Source organism: Puma concolor, chromosome B1, assembly GCF_028749965.1.
Source record: "Puma concolor isolate L17-30 chromosome B1, mPumCon1.1.hap2, whole genome shotgun sequence".
Lineage (NCBI taxonomy): Eukaryota > Metazoa > Chordata > Mammalia > Carnivora > Felidae > Puma > Puma concolor.
In genome coordinates this window covers 102,514,829-102,537,681 of record NC_141670.1, presented here as the reverse complement: position 1 = coordinate 102,537,681, position 22,853 = coordinate 102,514,829, and the positions used below count along the sequence as shown (strand labels likewise).

Genomic DNA, 22,853 nt, shown 5'->3' with positions numbered 1-22,853 from the left:
AGCAGGAGGGGCAGAGAGAGAGAAAATCCCAAGCATATGATATGGAGCTGGATTCCACAAACTGAGATCATGACCTGGGCTGAAATCAAGAGTGGGTTGCCAAACTGACCTAGCCACCCAGGTGCCCTGGAATTCATGGATTTCTAAGGTTCTTCCCGCTCTTTTTTTCCTTCCCATTTTCTTTCATATTATATTCAATTTAATCTTCTTTGCAAACTGAGGAGTTGCTAAGAACTTTAAAGAACCATCTGTGTGTCCAGTGTTCTCATCTATAAATTTTAACTAGTCAGTTGTGAACAAAATGGGATGTGAGTTTGGGGTTCTGGGATGCTATACTAAAGGAAAGTAAAAAATGAAAGCTTAATGAGAGGGGCTGTGTGAAACTTGTTAGTCATTTTTGTGTTTTGTTCACAAAAAAGGAAGGAAGAAATTTAGGTTGCTGATCTTTGTTTATCTGATTATTATCTCAAGTAGTATGTATATATATATATATATATATATATGTGTGTATATATATGTGTGTATATATACACACACACACACACACACACACACATATATATATATATATATATAGAGAGAGAGAGAGAGAGAGAGAGAGAGATTTAGAGGTTTTCATTTTCAGCAAATGAGTTTCTTTTGTTACCTAGGCTTTTTCAGTGCCTGGTCTTCAGGATTAAATTGGATTAATCCAATGTATTTTTTTTTTTAACTCAAAAACATAATTTTGCTGGAAAGCTAACACACTCTATCACCCAGTTTTAAAGTTAAAAGTTTGTTTTGAATGAGTAAGAAATTAAAATATGTTCAGGGTTCTGGGAGGAGGATGCCAGGAAATATGAGTACTTGTCACCTGCAGACCAATATAATGAACTTTGAAATATAGTATTAGCTGCTTTACTGATTGTCTTCCTGTACCAAATTGATAATTTCTGTTTGCTTCAGTTTGAAATTACTTAAATGACAAATAACATTAATGCTGGCACAATGAAAGGAGCGCTGTGTAGTTGCTACTAGAACGTAAGCTCTGTGAGGGCAGAGACTTTGTATATCCTGGTTACAGTTGTATTTCTAGCTCCTATTATATTCCTGACATATAACAGGCAACCAATACCACTTGAATGAATGAATGAATGAATAATAAACACGGGATGACAGGTTGAGAAATCCTATGTCTTTGTCTTCTTTGCAGTATCATTTAGTTTGAGAATAGTGAAACTATTAACTTATTTGCTGTAAGTAAAGAATCAGCCTCACTATGATAAGACATTATATATAGGATAAATGATATATTTTTATAAGATGTCCGGGCACATTTTGTAGGTCATATTTGCCCTCTCCTAGATATTCTCATGCTCAAATACAAGGTTTTCTAACAAATATAATTCCTTGAATCTCAAAGCAATAGAAATAAGTACAGTAGGAGGCCAAAATAGTTGATGATTACTGTGTACTGAAACTGTTATACATGGAGAAAGATCTAATATCATCTAATCTGCACTGTAGCCTTGTATAATAGCAACTATTTTCCATTGTGCAGGTGAGAAGGGAAGCTCAGCCAGCAATCGGTGAAGCCTGATTCAGAGTCCTGTTCCGTTTGACTCCAAAATGCATGCAATTTGACACCATGTTTTTTTCCGAGTACTACATTCTAATTTCTGTGGTTTATTTCAGTCATACTTCTTGAAGAAGTTGTTTGCATTCACTGTTCCCAAATTCTTACTGTGGTTAAATCCACTAAATACTATTTGGTGAAATTACTGGTCTTCTTTTGTACCATTTGCTCCTGAAGGGCTTTTTGAAGGTCCCACTTGAGATTATGTCTTCACTTGGTTTTTACTCTTCCTGGTTTTCTACTTTTGACTACTCCCTTCATCAAATTTATGGGATTTCATCAAATTTATGGATTATTTGGGGGGATAAGTGATACCTTAATTATATTGAGTCTTTTCATTTGTAAGCATTCATACCTCCCCTTTTAAGTCTTTTAAAATGACTTTTGATAAAGTTTTATAATTTTCTCCATAAAAGTCCTAGGTACCTTTAGTTATTATCACAAATGTTATCTTTTTTTTTTAATAATCACATGTTCTATCAGTTTGTTGTGAGTTACAAAACTCAATTGATTTTTATATATTCTTATATCAAGCAACCTGGCTCAATTATTTCTAATAGTTCATTTGGATTTTATTTTGACATTTAAAATACTTTAGAAATGATTTAAAAAATTTTTTTATTGTTTATTTTGAGAGAGCGAGAGAGACAGAGCGTGAGTGGGGGAGGGGCAGAAAGAGAGGGAGACAGAATCTGAAGCAGGCTCCAGGCTCTGAGCTGATAGCGCAGAGCCTGACATGGGGCTTGAACCCACGAACCACAAGATCATGACCTGAGCTGAAGTCAGACACCTAACTGGCTGAGCCATCCAGGTGACCCTATAAGAATAATTTTAGATTTACAGAAGAGTTGCAAAGATTTTAGAGTTCTCCTATACCCTTCACCCAGCTTTCCCTAAGGTTAATTTCTTATATAACTGTGGCAGTGTTGTCAAAACTAAAAGAACTGATACTGGCACATTACTTTTAACTAAACTACAGATTTTGTGTGGATTCCAGCACTTTTTCCACTAATGTCCTTTTTTTCTTCCAGGATCCAGTCCAGAATATCACATTGAGTTTTTTAGTCTTTGATTTTTAATGTAGAAAATTGTACCATCTGCAAAGGAGAGCAGTTTTGTCTCTTAGTTTCTGTGTGTGTGTGTGTGGGTGTGCGCGCGTGCGTGCATGCTATAGTTACCAGATGTGTATATACATAGCTTTCTGTACTTGCTAGTGCTGACCACTCTTACCCAGGCTTTACTTGCTCTACGTCCTTCACTCCTCCCATAAATGTTGATACTTACCAAGATTCTTCCTTTGTCCTTAGTTCACACCTTGTTCTGGAGGATCTCATCCATTTTATAGCTCCCTATGTGGATTGGGTACAGCCTCTGTGCCCAAGGCAGGCGTTTGTTTGCTACAATTACCAAATCTTTATTTCTAGCTTAGATTTATTTTTTGAGCTCCAGATTCATATAGCTGTCTTCTGGATATCTCTGTCTTGATTTTTCACAGATTTTCAATATGTCTTAAGGGAACACATCTCATTGTCTTCTCTTGTCCCTTCTCTCCTATTTCCCATCTCAATAATCTCTCAGTTATCCAAGGTAGAGAAACCTGGGACTCATTCTGAACTCCCTCCTTTTCTTCCTCTTTTTTCTCTTCCTTCCTTGCTTCCCTGCCTTCTCTTACTTCCATTCCGTTCATTCCCTTCCTATCCACTCCTGTTAATTCTATTTCCTTCATTTCTGACATGTTTACCAGCTATTTCATTTAAACCTATCATTATTTCACACTATCAAACTCCTTAACACTTTATTCAGAGCCTCTGGCCTCATCACCTCATCTTGTCCCATGATGCCTTTCTCCACAGCACACACAACACTCTCACCCTTTGTGCTAGCCATAGCTAAGTACCTGGTGTTCCTTAGATATGCAATGTTCTTCCCTTTCTCCTTTGGAAGTTGTATAAGGATGCTTTTGTTTGGTTTGTACTCTATTTTCCTGACTAACTCCTGCTAATTCCTTTGGTCTCCATTCAGTTGTCACTGCTCCCAGGAAACCATTAATTTCCCAGGCTGGGTTAAATGCACTTACTGAGAACTCTCAAGGTAGTTTGTGTGTATTTCTCTCATGGCACTTAAAGTATTGAGCTTGTTTAGTTACGTGTATACAATTGCTCTTCTCCTTGACAATACGGCATGTTCTTCAAGGTCAAAGACCAATGTTGTCTTTTGCTTTGTGCTTCCTATTGCTTAGCACACAGTACCTGGCACATAGCTGTAACTAAAAAATCTTTATTGAATGAGTGCATAAATATATTCACCATTCTTGGAAATGCTGACTTGACGGTTTCCAAAAATGATATTCTTTCACCAGGGACAAAACTGTCTAAATGTCAGCTTCCTTATTTATAAATGAGAAGAGTACACTAGATGATCTTGAAGTCCTCCTTCACGGCTCTAACAAATTGGTGTTTATGAGTTTAAGATTTATCATACTTGAGCATATTCAAAAGAAAACAATGAAAATTCTGGGGGAAATTCCCAAAAAAAAAAAAAAAAAAAAAGTTCCAAAATGTTTTGAGCAGTAGAAATAACCCTGAAATAATAGTTTGACATTTTATTTTTTTATTTAAAAAAATTTTTTTTTTCAACGTTTTTATTTATTTTTGGGACAGAAAGAGACAGAGCATGAACGGGGGAGGGGCAGAGAGAGAGGGAGACACAGAATAGGAAAGAGGCTCCAGGCTCCGAGCCATCAGCCCGGAGCCTGACGCGGGGCTCGAACTCACGGAGCGCGAGATCGTGACCTGGCTGAAGTCGGACGCTTAACCGACTGCGCCACCCAGGCGCCCCAATAGTTTGACATTTTAGTTTTACTGCAGAATTAAATGTGTCAAGTGCTAATAATCTGAGCACTTAAGCATTTGCGTTGTTTACTTATGATGATCAGAATTTCTGTTCCTTTGATTGCATAACCAAATATTTTAGAAAGACTGTATAAATTCTCCTTTGCTGAAGATTTTCAAGTAAAAGTTAGACAGCTGTTTCTCATGGATATTGTAGATAGGATTTAAAATGTAATTGTACAATGATGAGACTAATTTACTACTAAGGTCTTGCCTAATGATGAAATCCATCAATTTTGTGGTTTGTAGGTTTTTTGTTTCTTTTTTTTGCTATAACAGAAAAGAAAGTTGAATTATAAGCTTAGTCTGTGTTTATCAAAATTGTGGATTTCTGTGCATTCAAAAACTCAATATAGTGAGTGGTCTCCAACTTGCTGTAATGACCTGGGTTAAATCAGTGTTCAAGGCCCAATTTAAAAGGTCTTTTAGTGTAGTAATTTTGCTTTTACAACATAGGTATACCGTTGATACAGAAAACCACATAAAACATCTTGTACTTTAATGAATTATTACTAGGTGAACATTCTTGTAACTGTCACTCAGATCGAAAAACAGAATTTTGTCAGCCACCCTAGAAGCCCATGTCCTCTGTCTCAATCACAGTCCCTTTCCTTCTCAATAAAAGTGAACTGATTTTTTTTTAATTTTGGAGAGAAAGAGTGCACACACAAGAGGGGGAGGGGGCAGAGGAGAGAGAGAGAGAGAGAGAGAGAGAGAGGGAGAGTCTTAAGCAGCCTCCATGTGCAGCATGGAGCCTGATGTGGGGCTGGATCCCATGTCCCTGGGATCATGACCTGAGCCAAAATCAAGAGTCAGACACTCAACTGACTGAGCCACCCAGGTGCTCCTATAGATTTTTATTTTAATAACTTCTTTGTATTATTGTTTCATCGTATCGATAGGAATCCTTAAGTATTCTACTTTAGTTTTGCTTTTTAAATATGTGTTTTAATCTCTCAGTCTGCAGTTTGCTGATTGCTTTAGCTGTCTAGGACTTGGCTATTTTGGACAAATGTGGCTTATTTCATACCTCAGTTCTGGAATGACATTCTACCTGGAATATCATTCCTCCTTATCTCCTTACCCTGTACCTTCTTCATGAAATTATTTCCTACTAACCCTTTAAAACTTAGCTGAAATCTCATCCCTCCTAGAAAGATTCCTGACATCTAATAACATGTCCTTTTCTGTACTTCTCATAGAGCCTGTATAAAACTCAAGTATGAAACCAAGAGCATTGCTGCAATTGTTTCTTCATCCATTTTTGTCTTGCATGAGATGCTTTCATCCACCAAACATTCACTAAGCAATCCTACATGCCTGGCATTGTGCTACAGCATGGGATGTAGAGATGGGCAAGGTACATCTCCCTGCCCTCAAGAAATTTACAATCAGGGAAAGAAAGACACATGTGATATAAAATTGTTCCAAGTGGAGAAAACAGGATAATATGAGAGTATAGAGGAGAAGGTTCCTATCATAAACTGAGGAGAGCAGGAAGGAGGGAATGACCACAGAGGTTTTCCAGAGTAGATTATAATTCCAGAGTCTAGCTCAGTGTGTGCCACAGAATAGTACTTATTATATAACAAAAACGAATGTTCTATTTTATAATCACTTATTAAGTACTTTTTAAGTGCAAGCTTCATAGTATTCTCATGGAGAAAATATCTTTTTTTTTAAGAGCTATGGTAGATACTTTATAAGTATAGAACTGAAAACCTGGATTGAAGCACTAAAATAGTGTATTGTTTTTATGTAAGGTGAAAATCAAGGTTTTAACATTTATGTAAGTATAAAAATATAAATTTTACATTTCCAGAAACTAGGCTGAGGATGATCACTTCCCTGGTTAGACATAGACAGAATCAATCATTTTTATGGTTCAGAAGAGTTGATGATTAAGTCATCTTCCATTTTTCAGAACAGATTTTCGCAGGCTTGTCTGCTTGTTATATTTTCTTTCCTGAGAAGTGTGGAAAATTTTACAGTGTACTCTTTATATGGAATATAATGCAATTCCTTTCATTTCCTATCTTAACATACTTAATATTTAAAACTATTTCTTTAAGAAACCCTTCTCCCCACTCTCCTTCCAGCAAATGAAACGTGTCTTTGGCTAATGCCTATTCTAAGTCATAAGATCCAATGGCTTTACTTATTAAGAGTCTTCTAAATCTGACATACGATTATTGTATCTTTCCTCCCCATGAAGCCAGTGTAACATGGAACAGTGACAACTAAAAATCTAACTTGAATGCAACCAAATTTAGTTTCACTGGACCGTACTGTTCAGTATTTTTGAGTACTAGCTGGAATTTCACATTGTATGGGATCTGTAGAGTATCTGAGGGACTCTATCTGGAACAGAAACATAGTTTTTATACCTATTGTGGACTGAATGTTTGTGTTTCTGCTCTCACCCAATTCATACATTGAAGTCCTAACCCCAGTGTAATGGTATTAGAAGGTGGGGCCTTTGGGATGTCCACTCTCACAGTACTGGAAATCCTATCCACAGCAATCAAATAAGAAAAGGGAATAAACAGCATCCATTGGTAAGGAAGAAGCAAAACTTTCACTATTTGCAGATGACATGATACCATATATAGAAAACCCTAAAGACTTCACCAAAAAACTTCTAGAACTGATAAATGAATTCAGAACTGAAATCTGTTGCATTTCTATATACTGATAATAAAGCAGCAGAAAGAGAAATTAAGAAAACATTCCCATTTACAATTGCACCACAAATAGTAAGTTACCTAAGAATAAACCTAACTGAAGAGGTGAAAGACTATGAAAACTAAAAGACACTGATGAAGAAATTGAAGATGACACAAACAAATGGAAAGATATTCTATGCCCATGGATTTGATGAACAAATATTTTTAAAATGTCCATACTGCCCAAAGCAATCTACAGATTCAATGCAATCCCTATCAAAGTACCAATGGCATTTGTCACATAACTAGAACAAAGGATCCTAAAATTTGTATGGAACCACAAAAGACCGCAAATAACCAAAGCAATCTTGAAAAAGGAAAGCTGGAGGTGTCACAATCTCCAATTTCAAGTTATACTACAAAGCTGTAGTCATGAAAACAGTATGGTACTGGCACAAAAATAGTCACATCAACCAATGCAAATTGGTATAGCCACTGTGGAAAACAGGATGGATGTTCCTGAAAAAGTTAAAAATAGAACCACCCACCCTATGACCCAATAATCACACACCTGGGTATTTATCCCCAAATACAAAAACACGAATTCAAAGGGATACATGCACCTCTGTGTATATTGCAGCATTATTTACAGTAGCCAAATTATGGAAGCAACCCAAGTGTCCATCAATAGATGAATGAATAAAGATGTGGTTTGTGTATACACACACAATGGAATATTATTCAGCCATTAAAAAAGAATGAAATCTTGCCATTTGCAACAACATGGATGGAGCTAGAGAGTATAATCCTAAGCAAAATCAGAGAAAGACAACAAGTACTATATGATTTCACTCATGTGGAATTTAAGAAATAAAGAAAAAAAGAGACAACCCAAAAGATGGACTCTTAACTATAGAGAACAAACATGGTTACCAGAGGGGAGGTGCGTGGGAGGATGGGTGAAATAGGTCAAGAGGATTGACTATACTTATCTAGGAGCACCTGGGTGGCTCAGTCAGTTGAGTGTCCAACTTCGGCTCAGGTCATGATCATGAGTTGATCATGATCAGTTCATGAGTTGGAGCCCTGTGTTGGGGTTTGTGCTAACAGCTCAGAGCCTGGAACCTGCTTCGGTCTCCCTCGCTCTCTGCCCTTCCCCTGCTTGTGCTCTGTCTCTCTCTCAAAAATAAATATTTTAAAAAATTAAAAGAAATATATACTTATGTTGTTGAGCATTGAGTAATGTATAGGATTGTTGAATCACTAAATTGTACACCTGAAACTAGTCTAACACTGTAAGTTAACTATATTTGAATTAAAAGGAAAGAAAAAAAGGTGGGGCCTTTGGGATTTGATGAAGTCATGAGGACAGAGCTCTTATGAGTGGGATCAGTGTCCTTGAAAAAGAGACCCCGCCCGGGAGTTCGAGCCCCGCGTCGGGCTCTGGGCTGATGGCCCAGAGCCTGGAGCCTGTTTCCGATTCTGTGTCTCCCTCTCTCTCTGCCCCTCCCCCATTCATGCTCTGTCTCTCTCTGTCCCAAAAATAAATAAACGTTGAAAAAAAAAAAAAATTAAAAAAAAAAAAAGAGACCCCGCAGAGTTCCTTAGCCCCTTTCCCCTAGTGAAGACACAGAGAGATGAGAGCTGTTGAAATCACCAGACACCAAAGCTAATAGCATCTTGATCTTGGATTCCTCAGCCTCCAGAACTGTGAGAAATAAGTGTTTACTTAAGTCATCAAGTCTATGGTATCTGTATTATAGCAGGCCTAATTATCTAAGAAAATACCCTTCAATACGTTTCCAACCAAACTAACACTAATTGCCCAATGAGCTGCCTTTGGTTACTTGCTTTGTTCTTTTTTAACCTACAAAACCTTTTATTAGAGAAAATTTAAGTTATATGCAAAAATAGAAGGACCAGTATAATGAACCCTATGTATCCATCACCCAGCTTCAGCAGTTGTCATCACATGACCAACTGTTTTATCTGTACCTTCACTAGCTCTTTTTCTCCTCCCTGGTACTGCATTGTTTTGAAGTATATACTAGATGACATATCATTTCATCAAGTAATTTAGAAAATGAATATGTAGGGGTGCCTGGGTGGCTCAGCCTAGGTTAAGTGTCTGACTCTTGATTTCAGTTCAGGTAATGATCTCATGGTTCGTGAATTTGAACCCTGCATCCGGCTCTGCGTTGACAGCTTGGAGCTTCCTTGGGATTCTCTCTCCCTCTCTCTCTGTCCCTTCCTTGGTCATTCTTTCTCTCTGTCTCTCAAAATAAATAAACTTAAAAAAATTTTAAAGAATGATCATATAAATAAATAAGTGATATGTATGTATTAGTACATATCAGATACATAAATGATTCATATGTATTGCTATGAGACCTTAAGAAAATAGTAACAGTTCCATTCTCATGCCTAAAAATTTAAAAATTTCCTTAGAAGCACAAAATATCCAGCTAGTTTTAAAATTTCCCCTATGGTCTTTTATTTTTTTACAAAAATTTAAAAAAATACTTGCTTTAATCAGGATTCAAACAAGGTTTACACATTGCGGTTATTCATGTCTCTTATGTTTCTTTTAATTGAGAAATGTCCACTCCCTCTTGTAACTGATAAATGTGATTATTTTCATAGTCATGTTTAACATGGTACACACTTTATGTTTTATTCTAGATTATTTTAAAACTGACAATGCTAGCATTGTTATGTTCTTATAAAAGTAACATATGCTCGGGGCGCCTGGGTGGCGCAGTCGGTTAAGCGTCCGACTTCAGCCAGGTCACGATCTCGCGGTCCGTGAGTTCGAGCCCCGCGTCGGGCTCTGGGCTGATGGCTCAGAGCCTGGAGCCTGTTTCCGATTCTGTGTCTCCCTCTCTCTCTGCCCCTCGCCTGTTCATGCTCTGTCTCTGTCTGTCCCAAAAATAACGTTGAAAAAAAAAAAATTTAAAAAAAAAAAAGTAACATATGCTCAACCAAGAAAAAATTCAAAATGTCAAAAGGTATATGAAAATAAAATATTTTAACTAACTCTGGGTTAATTTTCTACTCCATGTATATTCAAGTGTATACTTTTTACATAGTAAGTATTCCCTCTGCTATTACTTTGGGCCTGAGATTAGAAGTCTTATTTAGAAATCTTTTTGTAGTTCTTAATAATAGAGAACAATTTGATGGTTACCAGAGGGGAGGGGCTTGGGGTAATGGGTGAAATAGGTGATGGGGATTAAGGTGTGTACTAGTCATGATGAGCACAGGGTGGTGTATGGAAGTGTTGAATCACTATATTGTACACCTGAAACTAATATAACACTGCGTTAACTAACTGGAATAGGAATAAAAATATACATAAAATAAAATAATGGCAAAATCTTTTTCTAGTTCTTGGGGTAGAAGCTTAGATTTTCATAATTTTTTGCTTTTCTAGTATCAACACTTAAAGCTATAGCTTTCCCTTTAAGCATGTTGAGTTTCCATTGTCATACAATTAGAAATAGTTTCTAATTTCCCTTGTGGTTTATCTGTGTGTGTTTTTTAAGAAATAGATTGCTTAATCTCCAAATATTTGGGGGATTTCTAGATAACTTATTGTTACTAATTTCTAAGATAATACTTTGTTTGATTTCAATCCTTTTAAATGGACTGAGATTTGTTTTATGGCCAATATGTAATTTACTCTTGGGCATATTCCTTAAAAAGAATGCATATTCTGCTTGGGTGAACTGACCTTTAAGTGTCAATTTGGTGATGTATTTGCATGGAAAAGAGTAAAGTTGGATCTTCATACTGCATACTAAAAATTAACTCAAAATGACTCAAAACCTAAATGGATGAGATAAAACTAAATTTCTCAAGAGAAAAGCTAAGGTGTAAACCCTCATGACCTTGGATTAAGCAGTGTTTTTTTAGATATGACAATAAAAGCACAAAAAATGAAAGAACAAAATTGATAAATTTGATTTCATGAAGACTAAAAATGTTTATGCTTCAAAGGACAACATCAAGAAAGTGGAAATTCAGCCCACATGATGGGAGAAAATATTTGCAAGTCAGATATCTGATTAGGGATTTTTGTGTAGAATATATAAAGAGTTCTTACAACTCATTGATACAAAGATAACCTAATTAAAGTGAGCCTAGGATCTGAATAGACATTTCTCTAAAGGAGGTATACAAATAGTCAATGAATACTTGAAAAGATGCCTGATATTACTGCCCATCAGAAAAATGCATATCAGAAATATGAGATAACACTTCATACCCAGCTAGGATGGCTATAATAAAAACAAGAACAGAAATAGAAAAACCAAAACAGAACCCCACAGAATTTAACAAATGTAGTCTGGATGTAGAGAAATTGGAACCCTCAATTTCTAGTGGGAATGTAAAATGGTTGCTTTGAAAATAGTCTGAATGTTCCTAAATGATTAAACATAGTCACCATATGATCCAGTAACTTGACTTCTTAGTGTATATCCAGAAGAAATGAAAATGTGTCTACAAAATCTTGTTTGTGTAGCATGTTCATAACATGTTCATAGCATAGTTCAGAGTAGCCAAAAATTGGAAACAGACCAAATGTTCATCAGCTGATGGATGGGTAAATCAAATGTGGTTCATCTATTCAATGGAATGTTATTTGGCAATAAAAACAAATGAAGTACTGATAATGGCTACGATGTGCATGAACCTTGAAAACCTTATACTAAGTGAAAGAAGCCAGTCATAAAATACCACATATTGCATGATTCCATTGATATGAAATATCCAGAATAGGCAAATCTATAGAAACAGGAAGTAGATTAATGGTAGCCTAGGGCTGAGGATGGTGGTACTGGGGACATGGTCGGTGAGTACTAAAGCATATGGGATGGTGAAGACGTTCTAAAATTGATTGTAATGATGGTTCCACAATTCTGTGACTATAATAAAACCATTGAATTTTATGTGCACTTTAAATGAATTGTATCATCTGTGAATTACTACATATTACAGGTTGTTAAAGAAAACAAAGGAACCAGAAGCACCCAATAGTTTAGGACAAAAGCCCTTGATATTAATATCATGGTGACTTTGGAAAAAGAACTTGTTAGTTGGAGGTAATTGATTTGAACAATTCAAGTCTACTAGGCAAATAAGCATAAGCTAGCTTACCATGCTGGCAGTTTATTTATTTATTTTTTTAGCAGTTTTCAAAGACTATGATGTTAATAGGAGAATAAAGTCTCAGGTGAATGAAAGCTACCTGATCTAAAAAAAAAAAAAAATAAGGTCAAGTTGGTAGATGTTACTTATATATTCCATATACTTATTGATTTGTTCATTTCTTTTGTCAATTTTTGCTTCAGGTATTTTCAGATTCTATTATTGTTCTATCTACATATTTAAGATTATTATGTATTGATGTATCTTACCCTTTTAGCATCATGCAATAACCTTGTTCATCTCTATACTATTGCTTTGAAGTCCACATTGTCATATTAATATAGTCATACCAGCATTCTTACACTTAGGGTGTACATTTTATATTTTTTTCCCACATTTTTACTTTCAACTCCTGTGTCTTTGTATTTAATGTGCTTTTCTTGTAAACAGCACAGTTAAATCTTTTTTATCTTGAGAATTTTTTCTTTTAAATGTATTCATTTGCTTTTAGGTAATTATTGGTATGTTTGGGTTTAATCTGCCATCTTGGAATTTGTTTTCTAATTTCCCCCATCTGTTCTTTGTCCTTATGGTTCTCATTTCCTTTCTTATTTTGGGTTAATTGAGTAGATTTTTTGTATTCTAGTTTGCCTTATAGCCAGCTGCCAACTGTTTGGGTAGGTCAGGGGTTAGCCTTACTCTTGAACTCAACCCTTGGCTTTCTTTATCTTGGAAGAGCTCTTTTGATCCTGCTTTGCATTTGGTGACAGCTCAGTGCCTGTCAGAGGAATCTTCTTTAGCTTTTTCCTGCTCCCCTCTTTCAGTGGTCTGCTGCTTTGCACTCAGCAAAGGCCTAACGTACTTTAGGAAGATTTCTCAGTCTTTCTGTTCTGTCCCAACCTTTGATATGTGGTGGTTGTCCACTAGGTGCAAGCTCTGTGAGAGAGAACCAGCAGGTGGATATGGAGTTGTTCTTTGATTAGAGCTCCTCAGAATTCTAATTCTTCACATCAACAGCTATTAAGAGTTAGTAAAATTTGAGCTGGTATCTCCATACTTCCCTTTTTGGCAGGTTTATTCTTTCCTCTGTCAGAGATAAAAGCAGTTAGTCATTTCTGTTTTTGAGAAGGGATCATATGTATATGGAATTTAGTTCATTTGAGTTACTTTGCATTTCAGTTTTAATGGGTTTTTAAAGAAAATTTATGACTTTTATGGCTTTACAGCTTGTCGTTTTAGGCTGTAGTTATTTTTAAAGTGCATATAATTATTTGGCAGTGGAAAGATTTTTTTAAGCATCTACAATTGATACTTAATTTTTAGTGACTTACTGAGTGATAATTGCCTAGTGTGGAATAATACCCAAGGAATCTCTAAAAGGTTGATGAATCAATCAATGATGTTACTCTGGGTATTGAGTCACTGGCATTGGCCACTGGTTATTGAGATTACTATCCATAATCTCCCTTATGACCATTAATACACACTTAATGATGGTGGGCTAGAGCTAGGCTATGCTTTATTGATGAAGCACCAGAAGAAAGTATAGTGATTATGCAATCTTGCCTCATGAGCCTTTATGCAACCTTCTGAGCTAAAAAGAAATATAAATGTGTTCATAATTAATACGGCTTATCTAGATCACTTTAGAGTTGTATATAAGGATTTTGCTCATAATCATTAAGATAATTTTGGTTATATTTGTTAAAAATAAATCTTATTTTCTACATTTCCCTGTATTGTGAAAAAGGCTTTATGAACTTCTTTGTTTAGTTTTCATGTTTTGATTATATTCATTTAGCCTTGCATTATCTTGTAAGATTCTGCAGAACAATTTTGCCTGGTAACTGCAGGCTTACCTAATGCTGTGCTGTCTGGAATCTAATAATGACTGATACACAGAAGAGAATCACACAGTAAATGTTCAACAGACTAAAAAGACATAAACTAGTGCAAATAGAATAATAAACTCCCATGCTTCTAATAACTATTGACATAGGTTAGTCAATCTTGTTTTATTTATCCTGCCCACTTTAGGGTTGTCTGGATGGCTTAGTCACGCATCTGACTCAACTTTGGTTCTGGTCGTGATCCTAGGGTCATGGGATTGAGCTCTGCATTAGGCTCCATGCTAAGCATGGAACTTGCTTGAGATTCTCTCTCTCTCTCTCTCTCTCTCTCTCTCTCTCTCTTTCTCTGCCTCTCTCCCCCACTCACACACACTCTCTAAAAAATAGATGTTTATTTAAAAATAATAACAAAAATATCCTGCCCACTTTATTAAAAAAATGATTGGCTGCTAGAATATGTTATTTTTGGTTGCTAAAATGTTTTTAAGCTAATCCCAGATGTTATGTCTTGTTTTACCTGTATGTTGCTCTGCTTGATAGAGAAAATTTTAAAACATAATTATATGACATAATAATATCTAACAAAGTGAATAATAATTCCAGAATCTTTCAAACATTGCTTTTTTATGCCATGTTTCCCTAGCTACCTGGAAATGCCTGTGAGAATTAACTTACTTTGTAATGTTATCTAAATAATATTATGCTGATTTCTAAATGTTTGAATATTTACTGCTTTTTTTCTGTTGTTCTCGAGAATGTCCTAGATATGTTGAATGCAAAAATTCATTCTGACACCAGGTAAATTTTATATAAACACTGTATACTTACCCTCTTATGGTGTATACCCTCTTATGGTGACTTATAAGGCAAGTTATAAGAAGCAAAGGTGTCAGAAGGTAATAAAGAGTTAACTTGGCTTAACCAAGACTTTCCTAAACTTATTTGGCCCCAGAACCTCTTTTTTATATGTAACCTCTGTTTGCCAAAATACATTTTGGAGAATACTGTTCTGGGAAGGAGAATGCTGCCTCTGAATAGCAAAACAGAAGATGTTAACTTCATTTTTATTTGAATCAATTAGATAATTATTCTTATGGCATAATTATAATCATGTAATATCTATTTTTTTTTCCTACTACGGTCTGCTTAATACTGATAATGCAGTATAACAGGTCACCCTCTTCAAGATCTTACACTCTGAAAATCTTTCAACACGTTGTAAAAGCAAATTAAGTATGCATTTCAGTTTTCCACTACATAGATATTTGCAAACTAAAATAGCTATACATCACAATCCCTCTTTCAAGAAAGATAAATGCATTGGTATTGTATTAAGGGGGAAGCTAGGGGCGCCTGGGTGGCTCGTCGGTTAAGTGTCCTACTTTTGGTTTCGGCTCAGGTCATGATCTCACAGTTTTGTGGGGTTTCAGCCCTACGTTGGGCTCTGTGCTAACAGCGTGGACCTGCTTGGGATCCTCTCTCTCCCTCTCTCTCTGCCCCTTCCCCACTCACATTGTCTCTCTCTCTCTTTCAAAAATAAACAAACAATTTTAAAAGAGGGAAGCTAGAAATAAGATGTGTAGGAAAAAACAGATGAACACAGGGGAAGGAAAAAGGGAAGATAAACATAGTCTTAACAAACAGGGTTCATGGAGGGGTGGTGGATGGGGGGATGGTCTGGATTGGCGATGGGCATTAAGGAGGACACTTGTTGTGATGAGCACTGGGTGTTACATGGAAGTGATGAATCACTAAAGTCTACTCCTGAAACCAATATTACACTATTTAACTAACTAGAATTTACAGAAAAGTTTGAAACAAAAAAGAAACTCAAGGAAAAACAAACCAAAAGGTAATAATGAGCAATTATATTTTATTTGTGAAGAATTGGTTAAAAATAACTTAAAAAGTTTAAACTTAAGGGGTACCTGGGTGGCTCAAATGGTTAAGCGCCTGACTTGGGCTCAGGTCATGATCTTGCCGTTTTGTGAGTTTGAGCCCCTCATCTGCTCTCTTGCTGTCAGCACAGAGCCCACTTGGGATCCTCTGCCACCACCACCCCCGCCCCCCGCCCCTTATGTGCACATATGCTCTCTCTCTCTCTCTTGCTCTCTGTCTCTCTCAAATAAACATTAAAAAAAATAAAAAGCTTAAACTTAGGCAGTAGTGTGGACATTTTTATAAGTGGTTTACATTTTTATGTATTTTAAAAATATGTTCACTTTTTAAAAATATGTAAGCAGTTAACAGGCCAAGTGGAGACTAATTACACATCAAAGGAAAACATTTCCCCATTCTGCCACTCTTCTCTGCTCACTGACACTAGAGTGAGAAGGGAATCTGGAAGCACTCATGCTCTAGAGCATCTGGGTCTCATCCGAGTATGATCTAATTGACACCGGTCCCCTTTCCCTTCACCTTGCCAGTCCTCCAGAGTGGATTAGCTGGTTGCTCTTGTCTTTATATTGCATAAGTGTGTAGATGGCTGTTTTTTCTGTGATGCTACAAAGGTAATTTTCCCCCCATTATTTACAGTCAAACTGCAGCTTCAGGCAGAAGAGAGAGGGGTTGTGTCCATCAAAGGAGTCTGTGCAAACCGCTATCTTGCCATGAAGGAAGATGGAAGATTACTGGCTTCTGTAAGTAATGCTGTTTTTTGTAGTTTTTTTGTTCATTGGTTTTTGTTGCTTTAATTACTAGTAGTGGTATTTATTCTTCATTAAGGATTTTGCAAGTATTAAATAATTTATATTCACCCTCTAAAATACAGTATTACTGTATTTCACAGATAAAAAACTAAAGTTCTGAGGAAGTAATAAAGTAACCATGGAAACACAGCTGCTAGGAAGTAGAGCCTGGATGGCATTTGAGGCAGTCTTGACTCCAGAGCATGAGCTCTAATTCATTGTATTTTACTGCCTTCTCTGCAAAGCTATTAAGCCACAGTTATGAAAATAAACTCATATTGTGTAGTTGTTTGAAGATCAGTGGGATGGATATATACAATTTTGAGTATCAGTCTTTAAGTTTCTTTTCTCAGATTTCATATACAAAATGCTTGCCATATAGAATACTTGTTGATAATGTGGGCCCTTAACCTAGATGCTGATAGTATGTATTAGCTGTGTGTTCTTGAGCAAATTATTCTGAGTTTTCTTACCTGTAACATAGAGACAACAATGATCATATCTTACAGAGTTTTTGTGAGGACTAAATTAGATAATTTACATCCAGTGCCCAATCTGGGTCATGCATAATAGATCCTCACAATATTTACTTCCTCTTCATCTTCTCAGTTATATATAAACTCAGGACAATGACTTCACTCTTTTACTTTTTCTCAAAGCTAGTTATGAGTCCTAGCTCCTGGGTAATATTCTTTTCACTAATGCAGGCTCCCTGCCACCTCCACCATTGTCATTAGAACCAGGATTACATGTTTGTTGAGCAGACATAGTGTGTGGGGAATAGTGCACAGCAGTATAAAAGATATAGATCCAACTCCTGTCTCATTGGGGGAATAGATGGGACACATACCTGAAAGTGTGTGTGTGTGTGTGTGTGTGTGTGTGTGTGTGTGTGTGTGTGTGCATGCATGTGTGTGTATACACAATAGTCATCATACCAGTACCGGTAGCCAGTTACAATCGCCTATAACTTTCCCCACAGAATGGATCTAATATTACTGAACACTTGTGGTGTTTTACGGCATACAAATAGTTTTTGAAAATTTTTCTGAGTGAAGACCTTTGGATTTCTCAAGGACCAAAACAGACTTAGGGAGAAAATATATCAATCATCTGATTGATCATCTGACAAAGATATATTTATGTTGATGTGTTATCAATTTATGTGATTTTTGCGGGATAAATAACAAGTCTGGGTATAATGGCATGCACTCTCTTTGGTAGTTGAATAAACTTCAGAATTCTCTTCAAGAATAGCCAATATTTATTGAGCCAACAGTGTGCCAGATGTTATGCTAGGCAACTGGGTTATAAAGTTGAATACAAAATGGTCTGTGCCCGTAATGATTCATAATCTTGGGGAGGCAGAAGTGTAAATAAGTATTTGTAATAATGTGTAAGGGTTTTGATGTGTTGTTTCTGTATCTTGTATAGATGCATAATAATATTGGAAAGGAAGTAAGAAATACTATGACATAGGAAGTAATATAGGAAAGGAAGGGCCTAAATTTGTCTAGATTGGGGAGGATGACATATAAATGGGATTTTAGATGACATGGAAGAAGGAATTCATCATGAAGTCATGGGGCAGAGGAGTGGAGATGAGAGTATAGGTACTTCCAGGGCACGGCACATGCAAAGTCAGAAAGCTTAGGAGGTGTTTCTCTAGCATTATAAGTAATTCACTACTGCTGGAGTGTAAAGTGCAAAGGAAATGTAAAGTGGAAGGGAAGAAGAGATAAGGCTGGAGAGGTGGATAGACTGCTGAAGTGCCTTATACACCATATGTTGCAAGTAGTGGAAAGCCACTTTATGAACTTGCACTTGCCATAGGCATAATTCTTTCCACTCTTCTCCCTGGCTCCATTTCAGACTATTGTGTTATGGCACATCCCTGGATTCTTCTCCATTCTCCCCTGTGTGTGATTCTTGAGTGATTTGCAAAACATTCTCATTTTGTCACGGATAGAAGAGTACTCTGGACACATAAAATATTTTGGTTCTTAAGAGTTGTGTTACATTGATTGCTACCATTGGGAGTATGAAAAAAGACTTAAGTTATGTACTATTTTTTCCCCTAATACCTTCACATATTAATGGCATGAATACTTTCAGGGTAAGGATTTCTCACTGTTTGAAACCATTTCTTAAGGGTCTGCCTGCCCCCCCCCCCCCCCCACTTTGGAGTTAGAAAAAGCAGAAGTTTAAACTAACTGTATTTAACTGGCAAAGCCTATATTTAGAGGCTGAAATTGAGGAATTCTTTAATACACAACAGATTCTTATTCCATTCCATAGCAGGATAAATTTTGTTGCCATGAACAACAGAAGCCCAGAACAAATATTAGGATTTATGATTTGTTATGTGTTCACAAATTGTAGGTTTAAAAAAACTGCAACTGCATATAGTGAAGTTAACTGTAGTTTTAAGTCCCCAAACATCAGTGTTAGCATTGGTATAAAAAATTGCATATTGATTTCTAGATAATGCTATAGATTATGAAATCCTTAACAAGATATAGCAATATGAGAAATGTGTATAACTTGTGTTGATCCATAATAGTGAAATATGAAAAAAATTGTATTCTCTGAGGATATACATTTAACAACTGCAAAAGTAAACTACTTTTTTTTTTTTTATACATTTGCAATAACTTTCTTAGTTGAGGGGCCTTAACAATGAAATGAGACCCCTGTGCATAGCAAAGTAGGGAAAATAGATTTTGGAGGGCTCAATTATCCAATTATCTAGACTGACAATACATACTGATCAAATTTGTTAGAAAAATACAGTAATTGAAGAGGAATGTATGTGATTTTTAAGAGAGAAAATATTAAATGCAAAGGTTACTACCTAATGAGAATTACTGCTTTTACAAACCAATCTCATAAAATTTTACACAACTTCTACGTATATAAAAAAATTAAGGTCCAATTTGCTTTTAACTTTTCACAATTTGTATGTTTTATTTTGTTCTGAAATAATCAACATTGATACATCATGTCTGTTTTTAATTCTCAGAAGTGGTGTAAGCAAAGCATTTTTGGATTCATGTTGAGCAAACTCCCTCATAAGCCAAAACTGAAAAATCAAAGTACTGTAAAAGAATAAACAATCCAAAAAACAGAGCATGGGGAAATGACCATAAAGTTCAAATCTAACATGTAGCAGTGGACCAGATTTGTGTGATTGATCAATGTATAATGGGAGATACTTCTTTTCTCATTGTATATCAAGACTTAAAGATTGTTTAAAAGACTTTAAAGCCTTAAAGATTGTTAAAGATTGGGAAGGATCTTTTTTTTTTTTTTCAATGTTTATTTATTTATTTATTTTGAGAGGAAGAGAGAGAGAGAGAGAGAGAGAGAGAGAGACAGAGACTGAGTAGGGGTGGGGTGGAGAGAAAAGGAGAGAAAATCCCAAGCAGGCTCCACACTGTCAGCACAGAGCCTGACTCGGGGCTTGATCTCACAAACCATGAGATCATGACCTGAGCTGAAATCAAGAGTCAGATGCTTAGCCAACTGAGTCACCCAGGCGTCTCTAAGATTGGGAAGGATCCTAAAGATCATCTAATATAATCTTATTTTACAGATGAGGAAAGTAAGGCTTGGAAAAGTTAAGTGACTTCCTCATAAATGTGAGTTAGTTAAGAATTAAGGCAAGTCTGGAATCCAGGTAGCCTGGCCCACCAAAGACCCTCACAGATGTTGTTGGGATAGTCAAATTATTAGAGCCATCTGATTTAGTTTTCCCAGGGCCTAAATAGTCTATAAAGTTAGATGATCTTGATATATTTCAATTCTTAGTCTGAATTTCTTTGGTCTTAGCTCTCTAGTTTTAGATTCTGCAGTATCATTGTATTTTTACTGGAGGCTAACACAATTTGATTTACTCATTAAGAAAAGAAATAGACATTTAATTAATTAAATATACATTGAAGTTAGTTAGCATATAGTGCAACAATGATTTCAGTAGATTCTAGTGATTCATCCCCTATATATAACACCCAGTGCTCATCCCAACAAGTGTCTTCCTTAATGCCCCTTACCCATTTAGCCCATCTCCCCTCCCACAACCCCTCCAGCAACCAACCCTCTGTTCGCTATATTTAAGAGTCTCTTGTGTTTTGTCCCCTGCGTTTTTATGTTATTTTTGCTTCCCTTTCCTTATGTTCATCTGTTTTGTATCTTCCCTTCAAGCCCTCGCTTCATCCACACTGGCCTCTTTGCTGCCTCTCACACATTCTAGGCATGGTCCTACTGTAGGGCTTTTGCACTAGCTATTCCTTCTGTTTGGAATGCTCTTTCTTCTCTGAGAGCTGGATGGTTAACTCCTTCACTTTCAAGTATTTGCTCAAATGTCAGTTTCTTAATTGTGCATACTGTGACTATGCTAATATTGCAACCTAATCTTTATTCCTCTACTCCCAATCCCTCTTACCCTACTCAGCTTTACGTTTTTCCATAGGATTTATCATATTTTAACATATAATTTATTTAGTTATACTTATTGCGTGTCTCTCCAGTTGGAATTTGAATGGCACAAAGGCAAGGATCCTTGTTCAGTTTTGTTCATTGATGTATCCCAGTGGCTGGAAGAAAAACTATGCATTAAATGAGTAAATGCACCATTTGAACTGTGTGTCTTCTATATCCCCCAATTATTCTTGAATTAAAAAAAAAAGAAAAACTTAGCTTTATGAAAAGGGATCAGATACATAGGCAGAGTGAGTGTCCACAATCTGAAATAAGTTATGAAGAGCATTGAGTTTTAAATAATGGGTATAAGATAATTATGTCACAAGATTGTTGTGATCTTTAAATGATACACATGGAAACAGTCAAAAGCCATGAATTAAGGGAATTCCCAGATCATTGGCCTATATAAAATAAGGGCCTCAAAGACAGGGTACAAGTTGTTATAAACCCTTAGAAGCTACTTTATCCACTTCTTCTGTGACATCATTTCTTTGAAGATTCCCTTTTCTTCTAAGTTTGAAAAGGTTAGCGTTAAACATTGAGAATAGGGAAAAAGCTCTGTAAATGTTTATAAATTTCGGCAAAAATTACTTTGCATTCATTTTTAACAGGGAATATTGAAATCACAGTCACCGATGATGATTTGTAAACTTAGAATGGAGACGATTGAAAATTGTATTTACATTGGGCTGTTAAATGCCTGCTTGACTTGAGACTTGAATTTTGCCCCTACTACCCATTTTGAAAAATGTAGTTTGTTTTCAATTATGTAATAGTTTAGTAAATTTACATATCTGAACATTCAGCACAGAAGCTAGTTTTCCTTCCCTCCCATTTGTTTTTGTAAGGGTACAAGTAAGTTCTGTACAAAAAAAACACAAAATAAAAACAAAAACGTGGATTCATGATGTATTATCCACTTAATCCCTGGTACTATTTCTTTTCTCTGAAATACTAGGAACTGATTGAGAAGACAGATATTATGGCATGGTATGTATCCCAATAGGCCAAGCACTGTAGGGAGTGCCAACGTAGCAAGGTGGGACATCCTGGAAGCTGACAGAACACCAAAAAAATCAATGTCCAGAATGATGACTGAATGAGGTGGTTCAGGTCTCTGGAGAGTTAGCCTGTGAAGCTCAATGATGACCTTTCACGTTATCTTTAAGATTACTGTGACTTATCCTCTCATTCTTTACTCTGCTTGCTTCTTTTTCTAAAAAATGTTTATTTTGAGAGAGAGAAAATGCGTGTGAGTGGGGGAGGGGTAGAGAGAGAGGGAGAGAGAATCCCAAGTAGGCTCTGCTCAACAAGTGCAGAACCCAATGCAGGGCTTGATCTCACAAACTGTGAGTGAGATCATGACCTGAGCTGAAATCAAGAGTCAGATGCTTAACTGACTGAAATGCCCAGGATCCCCTATTTGCTTCTACTCCTGATCCTAAACCTGGAATAGGGAAAGAGGAAGATTTTTATCAGTGGCACTGGAAAATGACAAAGTAACACCGGTT

General features: G+C 36.2%; 1 protein-coding gene across 2 annotated transcripts in view; it reads left to right on the top strand.

Moving 5' to 3' along the window:
* FGF2 (fibroblast growth factor 2) overlaps positions 1 to 22,853 on the top strand; it is a 66,213-nt gene that overhangs the window by 35,797 nt on the left and 7,563 nt on the right. For both annotated transcript variants that reach the window (XM_086704278.1, XM_086704280.1), the window contains exon 2: positions 16,709 to 16,812. In XM_086704278.1, the coding sequence (XP_086560404.1) occupies positions 16,709 to 16,812 (104 nt within the window). The remainder of the gene's footprint in view (positions 1 to 16,708; positions 16,813 to 22,853) is intronic.